Source organism: Phaseolus vulgaris, chromosome 3 (genome assembly GCF_000499845.2).
Source record: "Phaseolus vulgaris cultivar G19833 chromosome 3, P. vulgaris v2.0, whole genome shotgun sequence".
NCBI classification, from domain to species: Eukaryota; Viridiplantae; Streptophyta; class Magnoliopsida; order Fabales; family Fabaceae; genus Phaseolus; species Phaseolus vulgaris.
The window spans coordinates 38,366,422-38,384,085 of record NC_023757.2 but is presented as its reverse complement, the minus strand read 5'-3'; the positions used below and the strand labels follow the sequence as shown (position 1 = coordinate 38,384,085).

At 34.2% G+C, this 17,664-nt stretch overlaps 3 protein-coding genes across 3 annotated transcripts; 1 reads left to right on the top strand and 2 right to left on the bottom strand.

Annotated features, from left to right (window-relative positions):
* The first annotated feature begins 8 nt into the window (after positions 1–8).
* On the top strand, positions 9–3,102 carry LOC137807528 (uncharacterized). Its single transcript, XM_068608212.1, has 9 exons — positions 9–98; positions 267–394; positions 512–593; positions 1,085–1,167; positions 1,335–1,373; positions 2,118–2,188; positions 2,264–2,378; positions 2,504–2,606; positions 2,796–3,102. Exons 1-8 carry the CDS (start codon positions 29–31, stop codon positions 2,576–2,578), a joined length of 663 nt encoding a protein of 220 aa, XP_068464313.1. The 5' UTR covers positions 9–28; the 3' UTR covers positions 2,579–2,606; positions 2,796–3,102.
* An 81-nt stretch (positions 3,103–3,183) lies between these two features.
* LOC137807527 (uncharacterized) lies at positions 3,184–6,891 on the bottom strand. Its single transcript, XM_068608211.1, has 2 exons — positions 6,127–6,891; positions 3,184–3,878 (listed from the first exon to the last, which is right to left on the bottom strand). The coding sequence occupies exons 1-2, from the start codon at positions 6,733–6,735 to the stop codon at positions 3,516–3,518; spliced, it is 972 nt and encodes a 323-aa protein (XP_068464312.1). The 5' UTR covers positions 6,736–6,891; the 3' UTR covers positions 3,184–3,515.
* A 3,644-nt stretch (positions 6,892–10,535) lies between these two features.
* On the bottom strand, positions 10,536–13,935 carry LOC137807526 (beta-glucuronosyltransferase GlcAT14B-like). Its single transcript, XM_068608210.1, has 4 exons — positions 13,065–13,935; positions 12,285–12,360; positions 12,031–12,146; positions 10,536–11,427 (listed from the first exon to the last, which is right to left on the bottom strand). The coding sequence occupies exons 1-4, from the start codon at positions 13,615–13,617 to the stop codon at positions 10,913–10,915; spliced, it is 1,260 nt and encodes a 419-aa protein (XP_068464311.1). The 5' UTR covers positions 13,618–13,935; the 3' UTR covers positions 10,536–10,912.
* Positions 13,936–17,664: the final 3,729 nt, after the last annotated feature.

The window sequence follows — 17,664 nt, the reverse complement described above, 5'->3', positions numbered from 1 at the left end:
CCTTCTTTTGTGTGCATAAAACAAGGACATGGATTTTGTGAAACACAAACAAATGGCGAGCACTCTGCTGTCCGTACACCTCTTTCTTCCCTCCCAAAGTAAGCTTAATTGCGTGCAATTTCGGCAGATTCATGGCTGTTCTTTGTCAGTTTTGTCCAAATTCGCATTCCCTTTTCAATAAAGTGTGTATATTCTCACGAAGATACTCGTGGGAAAATTTGGTTCTGGTGTTGGTTTTTATTATTATGTTTTCTTTGTTATTTTAGAGAGGGAAAATATTGGTTACACGAGTGCTTTCAGAACTTCATTTCGTGGCCAAGTTGTGTGCAATCCAAGTTTCTGTGGGAGACAAATAGCTAGAAGCCATGGAAAACGTCTTGTTGTTCACTCACTGGTTGCCACTTCACCCTTTCTGTTTTCTCTGTCAATTCATTTAACAGTGCTTATAATGTGGTTTGCATATATTTGAAGTCTTGGTGTAGTTGTAACTTTAGCATTTCTTTGTTGACAGCTTGGAAGGAAGGTGAGGTCCGTGAGGAACAGAGAGACTGTGATTCCTGAACCAGATTATAGGATTTCAATTGTGCTACTCGGTGGTTACTGATTCTCTCTTTATTTGTATGTGTCTTACCACATAGTTTTGGACTTTCAAGTAAGCATAATGCTTACTGTATAGATTTTATCTGTAGCTGAGGATAATGACTTGGTATAATCCTACATAATTGAGCGGATTGTGCATACTGTTCTTACCAAATGGACATGCCATAGTCCACCATACTTTCGTATATAATTTGTAGACTTTGCTGAATAATCTATCTAGAACTACATAGTTTGGTTGGTGGCCAATTTATTGGGCTAATCACAATCTGTTAAAGGATTGAATTTCTTTCATTTGAAAAAAAAAGCACCCTTACTGACCATTATGTTGCCTTAGTTTTGGGTTCTTTGGAACTAGGTGAATTCAAGTCTTTTCAAATGAGTTTAACAAGACTTTTAACATCTTTTGAACATTATGACCGAGTCTTACTTTCCTTTTCTTCCGCACTATCATACCAAAATCTTATCTGGCTTAAAATTCAATCAGGTATTGCTGGTGGGTTGATTTACACAGATAATCTAGTACCTGCAGTACCTGTTGGTCTCCTTGGATTGCTTCTGTTGTTCCAGGTGATTATTAGTAAAAGATGGTGTAACTAAGAAAGGTGTAGCATGGCTCAAGTACCTTTCTTTTCTGATGACTTTTCACTCTGTATGCTACAAGCTACATTATACGTACCATTCCCTTTTTAGAAACTGACTTTTTTTCTCTTATCATTTGTCTCTTATTTCTTCAGACTACTAGAGTGAGATTTGTCTTTGAAGATGATGCTCTGGTTTGTTACCTTCTTAGTTCTCCAAAAACTTTGTGGTTTATTTATAGTATTTTTTACTTTTTTGGCACTTAATCTTTACTATTTACTTTCTTAAAAACCTTTATATTTTGTCGTATTACAGCTAAAAAGTGTGTTGAAATTCGTTAGTTCGAATTAATTAGAAAAGTCCACTACTTACATTGTTACTGCTAAGGAACATTTAAAATTTGTAATGCATATTGCAGTTTCTAGTTAAGTTTTTCCATTCATTTTTCAAATCTAAGAGCACAAAATGTCTTGCCATTATATAATTGAATCCATCTCAGTTCCTTTATACCCACAAACAAGTGGACCTTGTAATTGTAAATCATAACAACCAAAAATAGAGAATCACCCTCGTGATTTCTGAGAACAATTTTGTTTCAAACATTTATGTCTTGGTAGCAAATTCTCTGCCTCTTTTCCATCAAGCCTTGCACGAGATTATTATTAGATTTCACCAACTTGATGCAAAAGGATAAACTACATGACTAAACAAACTATGTTCTAGAGTTCTGCAGCTTGATCGATTGTAACTTTATACCTGGTTTATATTTATATGCAATTATCATTCAGTTTCAGTTTCCATCCTAGTTTATGTAACTTCATCGGCATGTTATATCTGTGTGCATGACTTCATGTACTTTTATATTCATCATTCCAGGCTGTTTTTTTATGGTCTCTTTTAGTTATTCATATTAGTTGTATACAAACTTTATGCTTTAGGAGGTAAGGATAGGTGAACAGCTCCAGGAATCAGGTGAAAATGTTTTTGTTGGAGGAGAAAACCGTTGGAAGTAAGTACCTGATTCTTGTATACGCTTACCAGAATTTCACAACAGTAGAACAAAAACTAGTTTGATACGCTGCAGGTACTCAACATTTGTTAATTGGGAATTCTGGTGGCCGAACTTCCCTATCTTGGTTTATTTCAAGGAGACGCAAACAAAGCCCGAAGGACAAATTCATTTCTTTCCCATAATCTTTGTAAGCAGTTTGGATGCAAGCACAACCAATACACATATAGGAGATGGCTAAGAATAAATTTCATTTCCAGACGTTAAGCTTTAGCATTTCTTTTACTGTTCTTGGTAATTTATTTTGATATGCAGAATGGTAAGCAGCTTTATGAGGCTATGGTGGAAAGAGCTGGCCCTTCAAAAACTAGTGGGCCAAAGGAATCCTAAGGACGGAGCTGTGTGGTTAGAGCCTCAGGTATCAATACCTTAAAAATCATTTAATAGTTTCGTCAATTGATAATGAGAATTGGTATATTATTACAGGAGGATTTAGAATTGTTCATTTTATTTACATATAGCATCAATGCCTACCGAAATGGTTATTTGATCCTTATACCATAGAATACAGTGGTTCTAAGGTTTCTTACATGCACGTGTTTTACAGTGGGGTGTCTCGGAAACCATTGAAATCGAGGGAGCCCAGGCAAAGAGACTTTTATGTTGGGATTGCTATTTGTTTGTGCTAGTGTGCTGAGATGACGAACACTGTTCTCGCTGTTTCAAGTAGCAGAAAAGCTTTAGTTAAACAAATAATTCGGATGTAGTTTCCTCAGCAACACAAAAATACAATTCAATTATTTTGAAGTCTTGTTTCACATGAATATAGTTCGTCTCATTCCTTTCGAGATTTACCAGTGATTTTACTTCATTTTGGAAGATGTATAATTTAAAAGTACCCAGTATTTGAGTTGTGTTGGCTTCCACTGATGATGTAGTTCTCTCTCTGTATATTCATAGCTCCGAATTGGTTACGATATATCAAACGTGAGAAGTTGATACAAGTAATTTTTATAAAAAGATTTCAATAATATAATTGTAGAATACATTAAACGAATGCCTACAAATAAAGGCCTGTATAGAAAGATCACGAAGCCAACCCAAGAATCATAATTTAAGGTAATGTATGTCCAATAACACGTGCATTTCAAACTTCGTGGACTGATAGTGATCACGAAGCAGCTTGCAGTTAGCGTTGTAGTTGCCACCCGTCATAACTCGTTTCTATCAACATTAGAATTCAACACTCGTGAATTTGCTGATATTACAACCGGCAATAACTTGGTTTTCCATCCAGGGGCTGCAAAACTGAAAACCAATATTACGATCAGTCCTTTTTGACGCAGTGTGCATCTGTGCCATGTTGGGTACAATCATGATAACCCACACTACGGAGGAAATCTCGAATCTCTTTTGCAGTGCTATTACTGGCCTGTAATAAGCGCTCATCTTCTTCGTATATGAGATATGGGGCTTGGCTTCCTTTCCTTGAGAGCAACTTAGATGCTCCTTTTAGAACGTGATATTCCCAGCCCTGAACATCTATCTTAAGCAGAAGAACACTCTCGGATTCCGGAATCACTTCATCAAGAGGAACAGTTCTTACTTGAAAAGCTATCTCTTCATTGGACTTAAATGCCAACTTTGCACCTGTGGCAGAAATCGCACTGTTGTCTAACCTACCAACCAACTGGAAAATAAAGAAATTCAATAATCAGCATTGAAAGACAAGCAGAAATTGAAATGTTAAATAGATTAATTTCATTTTCTTGTCCTTCTAGTTTTCATGTCCGAAACAATGAGGACTACACCTAATGGTATAAAACTCTTACCGTAAGATGTTACAGATTTTCTCCCCAAATCCATTTGTTTCCATAAGAAACGGAAGTTCCAAATAAAATCATGGATTCAGAGTTGGCAACCATGATTAAAACAAAAAATAGAGAGATTTTTGTTGCATCGTTTCAAACTGTAACATTTTTTTTCCGAGCATAACGCACAGTCTGTCTTGTGCATTATTTTTAGAAGATGCTACAGAAACCAGTCAATATCAATCGCTAAATGAACATAATAAATATTTGGAGGCCACTTTTCAAGCTGGTTCCTGAGGAGATTTTAGACTTGCAACATCTGAGTCTGTACCACCAAAGCAGACAAGCTGACTCTTTAAAAAGTTTCCTAATGGATAAACAGACCATCGTTCCAAATATGCCATGTGCAGGGACTAACCTGCTCTAATAAAAATTTTAAATTTTTAATCAGCAATCTGAGGATAGTGGGGGCAGAATTGGAAGTCATCACCTGAACCTAAGACCTTATTTGAATCCCCATCCAACCCAACTAGCTGAACTAATCAGGTTTGTCAAAATCTTAAGGTCACATCAAATGATCCAAAACAGCTCATTTAAAGAATGTCCTTAAGCTTCAACATAACTTCAAACAGGAAACTTAACGACCTTTTTAGTGGGTAAAAGACAATATTAGAAAACTAATACAAAAAAAGATAGGTTCTATGAAGCTAACAGCAGATTTTTCAGATAACATAGAAAGGGAAAAGTCATGAGGATCCCGCAAACAGTAAGTAAACATCCCGGATATCCTATTCCTCCTACGTGCCATGTTCTTTTGTTGATAAACTACATACTGAAGAATGGTTAGCCTCATGTAGCACATGATTTAGAGAATATGACCACACTCTCGCCTTATCTCTCTACAAGAGTGCAAAATATCCTGGACAAAAGTTCCATACAAACAGCACCATGGGCCTGCCTTACATACCATGTTAGGTACTTCAAGAAAAACTTACAAAATATGCTTTAACTGATTTATACATAACCTCATTATGTACAGGAGACTAGAAGAAACTACAACTGAAGTATTGCAACATATTGAAGAGACTACAACATAAACTACAAGAGACTACAACTGAAGTATCACTAATTGCTTCCTATTCTTAAACTAGAAGAAAATTCAGGAACATCTTTATTAATTGTATTTAAATATGTTAATAATAGAGCTAAGAAAGATATTTGAGGCTAAATTTAGTGTTAAATAGTAGATAGGTAATTATATACATATTGTATTGGATCTTTGTTGAACCTTTTTTTAACTGTTTTCAAGTTTGCATAACTAAGACCTCTTATTGGACATATTTTTTGTTAGTAGGCTTCTCGCATAGCTTGTTGGACCAGTGGGTTTAATTAGTTAGACAAGTCTAATAGTTTTAGGTCTATAATGTAAGGAGTAATTTGTTGAATTGTGTAAGAAGTTTTGACTCATTGGAGAATTAAACTATGTGCTTTAGAGACAAAATCGATAATCTTTTAGGCACTACTTTTGATTCGTGTCTTTAAATTTCCTAATTCATAGAGTCAAATAAAAGAAGGGTGGCCTTGTTGTCACATTCCCTACTGAATTCCTCTTTTCGTTTGTTTTCATTTTTCTTCTATTCCTTGTTGAATTGTGATTGAAGCTAATAGATCCAATGTAAGGGTTCAACTGGTATCAGGTCATAATGGTCATCGTTGCAACCAAGGATTAAAATCTAAGTTTATCATGAAAGTCTATAACGTCCTAACAGAAACATTGAGCTGATTCGGATTCACTCTTTAGAGAACAAAGCATAAGTGGAAAACCATACTAGAACTTCAGAAGAAGTGACTTCTCAAAGCCTTTTTCATAAATTGATTCATAACTAAAGAAATAGTTCTTTCTTAATTTATCTATTTCAACCAACAACAATTTCCTCTACTTTTCTCTCTACGCACTTGAAATTATTCTTTCCCAGCTAAGTAAACTAGTATCCAACTAACACAAGCCTACTTCTACAACACTTTATCACAGTTCACCTTATAATATAGGAAACCAAAATTCAATTCAAGCACAACAAATAGCACATCAAAATTAAATTAAAAAATAAATAAGGCAAGAAATGTGACCTTGTGAACGGTAATGTTACCAATGCGATCCGACGCAGCGGCCTCGAACACAGTGACCAAATCCGCAACTCGGTTGAAGTAAATCCCTTCACAGATCTTCTGCAAATTCTCGAACACAGGCTCGAACGACAGAACGCGAAACCCCATAGCAGAGGCGGCGAAGGAGGCCATACCCACGTTGGCACCAACGTCGACAACAAACCCGTCCTTGCCCTCGCTCTTGGCCTTCTCGAGCAGGTCCTGGATGGTGACGGAGATATCGGGCTTGCGAAAGGGCTTCCCTTTGAGCATCCTTACGATGTTCTTGTGGGGCTTGTCTGGGAGGGTTCCAAAATCGGAGAGGGAGAAGAGGAATGGGTAGCGCACGCCCTCGACGGTGTTGGCGACGACGGGGTGGGCCTGCGGAGAGGCGGAGCAGTCGAAGGGGGAGACTGCATTGAAGGAGAGGCGGGTGTTGAGGGCGATGAGGGTGGAGGTGGAGGGGTTTGAGGAACGCGAGGTGAGGAATACGAAGAAGAAGAGGAGGAGGAGAGTGGAAGAGAAGAGTAAAAAGAGGAACTTCGGGGAGAGGAGTCTGGTGGGCTTATCTCTTTTCCATGCATTTGCCATGGAAAAGAAGTGTCTGCGTTATCAGAGCTTCGTCTTCTCTCAACGGAAACACAAAAAGAATTCTATTTTAGATTGGATCTTGCTTGAAGTTCGAGAACTACTCAGAAGTGTTTTTCTTTAAGCATAACACTAAAACTATCTGTCATTTTTGTTTTCTTTTCATGCACAATATTTTGGAAAACAAAAGAACTCAAGTGTCCCAAATTGTAATATAAAAATTATTCAAATATGTTTTTTGTCTTTCAAATTTAAAATTATTATTTTTAATTCCTGTATTTTGGAAAAAGTTTGTTTTAAATGTTGTTGAAAATAAAAATACAAAATCAAAGTGAGTTATTCTTATATACGATATTTTTAATGGGTGTTTGGCAATACCGATTAAAACAAATATTTATAAATTAAAGAAGCTAAAAATATTATTTTTTAATTTAAGAAAAAAAATAGTCTAAATTTAAAGAATTAAAAGGTATTAAAGCATATAAAAAAACATTTTTTTTATCGGTAATAAAAAGTCAATAAATGTGAACCACTTCAAATATAGTTCAACACGTATAAAAAAAAAACTGAAGCCCTAAACCTTCACTATCCAAATCCAAACCATTCTACCATACTCTTAAAACCAACTCACCTAACTGGATCCAACAATCCCACCTAAAAAAAACATTAACAAATCATCTTCATTCAGACCAGGGAATCAAAACATCAATCAGAAAATAAGAAAAACGTAGCATTAGACTTGACAGTGACTCACCACCAAACATATAAAAATCACTCTTTAAGTTTAACTTCAAATCAAATTTTCTATTTTAGTACTTTATTATTTTGTTTTAAATTTTTTAACAATACTGGTAAATGAGACTTGAATATTAACTCATACTTAGAATTTACTATGTTCAATCCAATGGGGGTTTGAATAGTTTGTACAGAGTCTTAAAACTCAAATTTAATGACTCTCATGTATTAGTTTAGAATATTTTTTTTCGATTTCACAATAATACTTTTTTTAAAAAAAAGTTAATGTATAACCGAGTGTATCATGCGAGTGAGAGATATATTTTAAGAATTCAACAATAAAGAAGAAAAAACTTGTTCTAAGACTTTACTCTTTGTGTGGGTTACTACTTCGATCTATTATAAAGTTAAGAAATTTAGGGATTATAGTTTAAGAGTAGTTTACTCCTGAACTACGTTTAAAAAAAAGTAATTTACCCTTAACATTATGAATTGTTAAATTTAGATGAAATAGATTGAATCTAAATTTTGGATCTACTTTCACTAGATAAAATTAATTTAGATTTTTAATTTAATTTAAATTAGATTAAATATAAATTAATTTTACTTTCTCAATTGGATTAAATTTGAAGTGTGATTGATTTGATGTGAGATCAACCTAACTTATTAACATAATCTTGATTTTATGCACGTATGATGTTTTGTCTAATATGAGTCTAACTTGACTTAATTCAGTCCATCTCAATCCTACCAAGGTTAGACCCGATCAAGACTCAATTTAATCTGGGTTAGGTCAGACTTGATCTCAATCGGACTAAGTCAAACTTGGTCTCGATTAGACTACCTGATCTAGGCCCAACCCAACTCGATTGAACATGAGGCATGATCGACTCAACTCGACTTAGACCTAAACCGACCTAGCTAGACCTGACATGTGATCAACCCAAATTTGCCTAACACTACCCCAACCAAATGTAGGTCTAATGTCTCGATCCAAGATAAGCCCAACTCAACTTGGCCCAATTTGTCTCAGTTCTACTTGAGATTGGCTCAACATGGAACCAACTAGATTGGGCTCGACTTGGCCCCAATCTGATCTGGTCACAATTGAACTTGACCCGACCTTGGCTTGGCCCAACTTGGTTAAATGTGGTCTCGCCTCAACTTGGGTCGACTTAGACTTTGGCAAACTCATCTCAACCTCATGTTGGATCGACCCAACTCAATTTGACATAGACCCAACCTAATGTGGGCTCCATTTCTCGGTCCAAAATGGACTTAACACGATTTGATCTAGCTTAGTTCGTTTTGGACTTGGACCTGACCAAACTCGATTTGACCTAGGTCTGGACTAACTCATCTCAAATTGGGTTTGGGGCTGACTTAGCTTGACTTGGACCCAATCCGACCTAGCCTTGATCAGACTCGAAATGACTTGGGCCTCTCATAACTCTATTGAATGTGAGTTCGCCCCAACTCGACTCAACTTAGGCTTGGTTTGACTAGACTTACATGGGCCTAGTCCAACTCACCTCAAGCTATGTTCAGGCCAACTCATCTTGACATGGGTTGGAGACGAATCGGTTTGACTTGGGCCCATGTTGACTCTGCTCGACTTAACATGGATCAACCCAAGTTAGTTTGACATGGCATCGATCTTATTTCTTAACCCATTGCAGACCCAATTCGACCTGGCTCGGTCAGTCTTAGTCGAACTTTGGCCCAACCCAACTTGGACCATACTGGACTTGACCTGTACCTAGCCCATCTTAACTAAATGTGAGTCAATTCGGCTCAACATGGGCTTAGGCAGACTTAGCACAATCTGGCCAACCACGACTTGGCTTGACCTAGGTCCATATCGACTTGGCTTGAACTATGTTTGGTTTGACTCATCCCAACCTGAGTCTAGCTCGAGCTAGCTCGGTTTGACCTTGGCCCGAGTTGACATGACTTAACTTGGGCCCATGTTATATTAGTTTGATTCAACTTGACATGAGCCTGATCCAACTCGACCCCACATAACCCTAACCTGACTTAGCCTAACCTAGCCTAGCTTGACTTTGGTGTTACCCAGTCCAACTTGTTTTTGACAAACATTGCATAACTTTGACCCAATCCAACTCAACCTTACCTGAGTCTGACCGATGCTAACTTTACTCGACCTAACATTTTTTATTTTAGATTAAAATCCAAAAAATTATCCTATCCAAATCCAATTAAATGGATTAAACTTAATATCCAAAAGTATAGATTTCAATTTGAGATAAATCCATTGAAAGGTAATATTTATGAATTAGATTTGCCAATTTGGATTTTGTTTTCTTGGCCATAGTAACATGCCTATTGGAGGTGAGTACCCCTTCTATCACTTCAATGAAACAAAAAAAAAAAAAAAGATTTTAGGAAATTCCTTTTAATGATGCGGGTGCACGGGCCATGAAGGTTTTACCCTTGAATGGTGAATCAACAAAATCTCTAGAGTTAAAGGGACAAGGTCCGTTGAGACTACACAATGTGGCCGTGGCCATTGTGTCTGCTGTACGTATGTCAAAAACAATTAGTTAAATATCAACTGTTTGAATTTTGAAATGAGAACAAAACAAAATGAATCTTCTAAAGTGGGTTTATTCTTAAAAGTAAATTTTGATGCTACAAACATTGGATTATAAATGCTATGGAAATTAATTTTCATGTAAAAGAAGTGAAAACGAGGAGAGGAAAACTTAGCCAACACTAGGATGCTCAAAACAGTAAAGAAAATGAAACTCGTGCCACAGAAGAGCTGGATAATATAGATTAGTTCCCTGAAGATGATCCCTCCCTTCCCATCACAGACACAATAAAAGTGTCAAGTAATTCTTTTACCAACAAGGTGAATTTAGAGGACGTTAATGGGTCTAATAGTACATCAATTGTAAAATGTACACCAATTTATGAGGCAATAACTCAAGAAAAGAGAGAGATAAGAAAAAAAAAAAACAGAATAAGTGGCAGCTACGTGAGCATGTTCCTAAAAAAAGATTCGTTAGGATAGTGTTTTTCACGGGTTTGTGCCATTTCCAGCCTAGCAAAGCATTCTGCCGAATGCATTATATAAGTGAATCTTTTATTTACTAAAAAGAAATTCTTCAGAGTACAACAATTGCATTGATGATGACTCGTCATTGCCATCCATGAAATTTAATAAATCATGTGAATCAAATGAATGGATACATATTAGCTACAAATGTATGGTCACGTTAGAGTTTGTGTAGAAGTAGAAATTGAAGGCAAGACGTACTATTGAAGAAATGGTCCCTTCCGTTTTCTGATCTATCTTCTCATATTTCGTGTTTGTCTCAGAACATCCTCGGGTGTCAAGTGGACATCATAATGGTTTGCCTGTTGCTGCTGAGTGAATGAAAAACAGCAATGAGCGTAGCAAGATGTTTAAACCAGGGAGTCAAGAACACTGCTTAGTGTGAAAATCTTCTGCTGACAATAAACCATTGATAAGGCGTTTGAGCCTTTCTGCTCCAGGGCCAGGCTTAAGTTCAGTGATATTTTGTATGGCAGAATATAGTTTGGTGATGTTTGAATTTGCTCGGTCAAACCACTTGCCAGGCACATAACCATGTTCATTTCGTCCCAAGAGTTCAGTATCAATCTTATCCAAGAGTTGTTCATTCCTGCCAAACTTCCGAGCAAATGGGGCGTTGCTCTCCACCATTTCCTCGTAGTTATTAATTGTAAGGAAGTGTGGATGTTGTTTTGGAGGGTTATCCCATGATATGAAGTGGAGGTCGTGATTTACAGTAGTGTTCCGGAACTCGTCAGCATTGCAGATGACTGTGTGAAAATACCCTTCAGGGGAGGATAGAAAGTTGGCATAATACATCAAGACTATTCTAGGCAAGTTATCCCATCCCCATAACAAATATTCAACAAATTGGCGAGAGAGCATCATCCAAGCAGATCCTGAGCAAAATCAAGTAGCATAACAAGACTTAGAAAGCATAGAGTTGGATACTAGGTCTTTCAACTTAAGGACAACTATTTAAAAAACTTGAGATGATACAGTATGGTATGTCATAGATTCAAGAAAACTAGGTGATCTTGTGCGGATTTTTAACTGCAAATGACATCATTTTGAAACAAACTCAAAAGGGTCATGCTAACAAAGGACTTTACGGGTAAGGGACACACAGCTTATGATAATTGCCACATCTATATTAGGAATACCAATGGCAATAAGTAGTACATCTATGGGATATTGAGTTCAAGACGGGTGCGAAAAACTGTGGTTAGTAAGAGAGGAAAGGTAAAAGAATGGAGAAAGGTGAAAAGCAGTAGTCCTGGGTAATCATACTCAACCACAGGCTACTGAAGTCATCTTATCAGTAGAATTCACAACACTATCATTGCTCTACCTCCCCATTCTCTCTGTTTCCATCAACACTGTTTGACTTCAATTTTCAATTTTTTTCTTAACTACAAATGTGAAAAAACAAACTAATAAACGTGGTATGAGAAAAATAACAAAATAAAGATTTAAGCAAGATAAGTCATCAGAAACCACACCTGTAAACAGCTTATATGCTGTGGGAACATTTCTTTTCTCTGTCACCCAAAATAAATCAGATTTATTGACACTATAAAGCGCTGGATCAATTATAACCGGTTTGGCTCTCTGATCTCTATTGAAAAAAGGAAACAGCAAAGTCTTACTTGAAAAGAATAGGTATGTTTGATATTTCACAAAATTGCACGTTACTTTTGAAGGAAATAAAGTAAACCATGAAATAAAACACAGGATGAAAGGATTGGCAACTTACTCCTTCCAGCCAATATCACTGGTGTGCTCAATGAAGTTAAGGTGTCTCGGAGTTGATGACAGTGTATGCAGCAGATCTGTTGAGGAAAAGAGATGAAGTGGGTGATTGTGAAAACAGGAATTCACAGTGCACATTCTTTAGTAAGTTTCAACAAATTAACAGATTTAAGCATTTAACTAACAAACCATCAAAAAATCCATAACGAAAATTTATTCTACATGAATTCTTACTGTGCATCCAATAACATTGGCAGTGGTTGTTTTTCAAAAACATAAAGAAGCATCAAAGCAGAAACGGAGTTATAAGCGATTTTACTTTTATCTGAAACCTGGCATTCCTCCTCCCCCACCACCCCGGGCTACAAGAAGAGAGAGAGGAACAAGCCTGTCAGCTGACAAAACAAACAATTCATCGATGAGCAAACCAACAAATAGAACACTTTGGACACGGATTGGGACCAGATCAGACCAACTTAAAATTCAGCAAGTCTCTAAACTTATCTCAGGCAAAATTAGCAGCAAGATACAGGTCCGGTTCTCACATCACGCATCAGAAATGCATTCCAAAACAAACCAGCATTTAAATCGATTAACACAAAATCAAAACCTGGGAAACAGCCAAGACACAAATAAATGCCCCGCTCCGTTTGAAAGATAACAAATCAACAAAATCTCCGTAACGCAGACACAGAATCAAACAAAAAAACAAGTGCCTAGTTTTGCTCATCGAAGATAGGAAAAAAAACGAGTTAAGGAGAGGGAAGAGGAGTGAGTAGCTTACCATCTTGGGTTACCAAGGGGTAATCAGAAGCGCTTAGATTGATGAACCAATCCCAGAGTCCACCTTCCTTGAACAAAATGGCCGCAGCGTGAAGGGTATTAGTGACCATAGTGGGTCCCCTGTAGGTGACCAAGTTAGCCTTTACAACCATCCTAACATTGCCCAATTTGGCAAAGAGAGGCTCGTTCTTGACGAAGTTGGCAAGCTCCAATCTTTCCTGCGTGGAAGCCTCGAGGTCCAAGTGCACAGCGTACTGGTTCCTAGGATGGTAAAGGGCCTTCAGGGTTCTCTTCAGAGTCTCGCCATCACCCACTGACCCCGAGATCAGGTACGCGATCCTGGGAACGGAATCACTGGATGAGATGGAAGACACCCTCAGCTTTGACTCCACGAAACGAGGCTCTTCCACTCTGCCACGTGTACGATATAGGTAGAGCAAAGAGGAAGAATCGGAGGAGACGAAGATGGAAAAGAGTATGAGCAAGGTTAACAACAGTAGAGACAATACAAGTGGCAGGAACCATTTCTTCCTCTGCTGTTTGTTGGTCTCCATAGATAAACAACGTTTACAGGTACAAATGGCCCAAGTGCCAACCTTTGTTGCAAATCCTCCTTGCTGGGGTTTCTGTCACAAGGACATAGAAGAAAGAAAGAGAGGGAAATAGGGTGTGGAATATTAATAATACTTTCAATTATCATTAATAATAGCGATAGTCTAAAACAACATCAGTCATCGTTATGACTTAAGGGTACATTTTGCGTTTGTACTTTGCTACTTTCCTATAATACAAGAGTCAAATAAATTCTGGGTGCCTTTCTTCTTCCTTCGCCCCATTCTTACACGCCTCCTTCACTTTTATTCTTTCTGTTTATTCACACGCTAATACTTATTAATTCTTTTTAAATCACTTCTCATCTCATATCTTTTTCTCAAAATATATTCATTTTAAAAAATTATCTTTATTTTATTTTTTAAAGTAGACTCATTTATTATTAACACGAGTTGTGAACACTGAATAGTAACATCAAATTTTATGTCCATCCTTTCGTCTTATTTTATAAATATTTTCAAAAATTGGTCAAAATTCAAATTCCTAAAAAACGAATTCAATTCTGAATTTTCATTTTTTTGAAAAATGAAAAAAACAGGAGTTATTTCCCTTTGAGAAGAAATCTAATTTGAAAATTAAAGTGAAAATGGGTTTATTTAAATATTTTTTAAAATAAGTTTATTTTGGGGGAAAACCTACCGTCCTCCTTGTTTCACTTAAAAAATTAGTTCTCTTCTTTTATTTAAAATAAATAAATTTCAATGTAAAACTATAACTAAACAAAGATTATTATAACCCCTTAATCACCTAAATGGAAAGGGGGAACTTTTCATTGTTTTGATCCATGAAAATCTTTTTATTGTTCATTTAAAAGATCAGGGGAAGAGAACGTTTTGTGAAAAGAAAAAAAAAATTGTTTCTATTTTTCCTTTACTTGGATCATCTCAAATCTTTTTCATTTGATTTATTTGTATTTATTTATTTATCTTTTAATCCAAATAAATTATTAGTAATAGTAAAAAGATAGCAAAACATATTAGCTTATTTGATTTAAATTTTATTAAGATGAAAAAAATTATAGTATAAATCATTTAAATATATTTTTTAGAATAGTCATTGCAAGAGTCCATAATTTCTTGCTATATATAAATTCATTAGATAAAGGTATGAAACAAACAATTGTACTGTAAATATATTCTAATTAAATGTATTGATCATATTCTAAGTATTCCTATTATAACTTTACGTATAAATATAGATATATCATGTTATCTACCATCAACATACTTATGAAATCATATTTAAATTTTATCTTATATAATATAGTTGAGGTGAAAATACAAGCTACACTATCTATAAAGAAGGCTCCGGTTTGTCCCTATATATTTTTATTAACCCAATTTTATTTACTAAATACAATAACTTAAGATTTCAAATAAAATATTTAGTTTAAAAGATTAAGTTTTAAGGTGTTGGAAAATATTTGGTGATCCATATAGCTAACAACTCACATTATTGAGAGTTAGTGTTATTTTCTAATAATAAGAAAGATTAAAATAAAAAAAGAATATACAGGTGTCATGATTATGGAAGGGTAAAAAGGTGAAAAAGTGTTAAAGATGTGAAGAGGGGATATGTGGGGTGTGAATTTGAATGGAATAAAAGTACGGCATGACAGCAAAACTAAACAAGTGTCGGCAGAAGACACAGCAATGCATGAGCACCAGACAAAGCACAACGCAAACGCGATTATTACATCCTTCACCCAATCATGTTTTGCTTTTTACACCAACTCCTTGTTAGGTAAAGGGCACTGCTCACACCCATGGCTGCTTCTCAATAACTAATCACATAATCGCTTAATACACTCTTTCCTACCATCTTTAATGTTCTGCTCTTTGTTTGTTAGGAGTTCATTATTTCTGGAGATTAATTCCATATTATTTGTAAGGATTGTCTATATTTTCTTAGAATTTATAATGTATGGAGGGAAATTTTGAAAGAGAGAAAATATTTAGATTTTTAAAATAATTTATTTGTTATATTTTTTATTCTTTATAAATATAGTTGAAACTAGTAAACACTATTTTTATGAAATCATTTATTTTCTTATAAAAATATTTATATTTCAAAAAGTACATTTAAAAGTAATTTTGATATTACATTAATTATATATATATATATTCTTAACATAGGGTTGGAACTAAGATAATGATTGTCTTTCTTTGAGGTCGGTCAGTCGGTCAACTCTTCCTTTCATTCCTTCAAATGCACTTTTTGCACTTATTCCACTTTTCTATTTCTCGTCTCCGTGAACTCCGAGTTCGGATGGTACTTGCAAAAAATATGTTGACGTTTAAGTAAAATTTCAGTGTTCAACACTCGATACAATTAGTACTAAATGATGACGTGCTTGACTTTTAGATGTTTATTTATATAATTATCATAGATCTTTTGTTATTGGGTTGATAAAGGAATTAATTTATGATTAATAATGTATTACTTAATAATTGATCTTTGATTAGTGTCGTTAATCCGTTGTTTGGATGTAATGGTTTTGGTCAGTCTTGGACTTCGAATCAGTCGGTACGGATCCGATTGATAATATATTCTTTAATTCAATTATATAGCATAAATTTTTGACATAAATTTATGATTTTTATATTAAACAAATTACCTCAGTTTTTATTTATTCTCTTGAAACCAGTGTAATGCAATCATCCATTTACTACACCCCTAACAAAAGAAGATAAATCCAATTTTCTATGCAATATCCATAATATAAGATATCAAAATATTAAAGATGTTTAAGAAAATAAAGCATGCACCATAATTTATAATAATTAATAAAACAATATACGTTTTTTCTGTCATTTTGACATAATTATTTTGTTTTTATCATAAAAAGGTCTACTACTTACAAAATTGTGTCTAATCTAATTATATTAACTTATGCAAACGTTTCAGTTAAAATTTTATTTAAAAGAAACATTTTAATATTTCAACGGATACTCATCAATAAATTAATCTATTATTTAGGTACATTTATTGATTTCAAGTGTTACTGATGATAACTTATGAAAATAATTAAAGTTACAAGAAAATTATTAAATAAAAATGTATTTTAAAAACAAAATATAATTAATTATTTTAAATATAAATTTATAAATTATTTATTAATAATGAAAATTATTTTAAATATTAATAATTTAATTATTTTAAATATTAATAATTTAATTATTTTAAATATTAATAATTTAATTATTTTTTAAAATAATATTTATAATAATTAATTATTTATTATTTAATAATTTTCTTATTAATTGAGTAATATTTCAAAACTATAAATTTTGATTTGATTCATTAAAGAGTAAGTTGACTTGAAGCAAAATTCAAACTATTTATTTTTGAAGTTTTTCCCAAGGCATTGAACGGGTTGGATGTGTAAACTAAGAAGAATGTGGGTCTAACTTTGTTGGTTGAATTTTTTGGTAACAAACTTTGACTCCTTCTTTGAACAAACAAAAAAATATTATCTTTATTGTGTTCGTGTTATCTTTCTTAATTCATGACTCGGTATGCAGAGTGATAAAATTGGTTTTATGGGTCAATTTATTTAAAAATAAGTAGTATTGTAAAAATACTTATTTAAAAAGTGGATTAGAAAATTTATTATTTAAAAAATAAATAGATTGGTCAAAAGCATAAAAAAATACTTTATTAAAAAAAGCATAAACAAAAACAAACTGACTTTGTAACAACATAATTATAATTAAATTTATTGTAGAGTAGTGTGGTTTTAGTTTAGATAACGTGCGTTAGAAAACTAATTTTAGAAAACTATGGTTTAATTATTTTGTGTTTTATATTTATTTTTGTTCATTTTAGTCTTTATAAAGGACCAATAAAGTCTCGTAATTTAAAAATACAATAATTTAAAATTATGTCATTAGTTTTATAAATTATTATTATTTATAAATTATATAAATTAAACTCGTCAATATTCTTTTATTGATTAGATTAAGATCAAGATAGTCGAATTATTGATT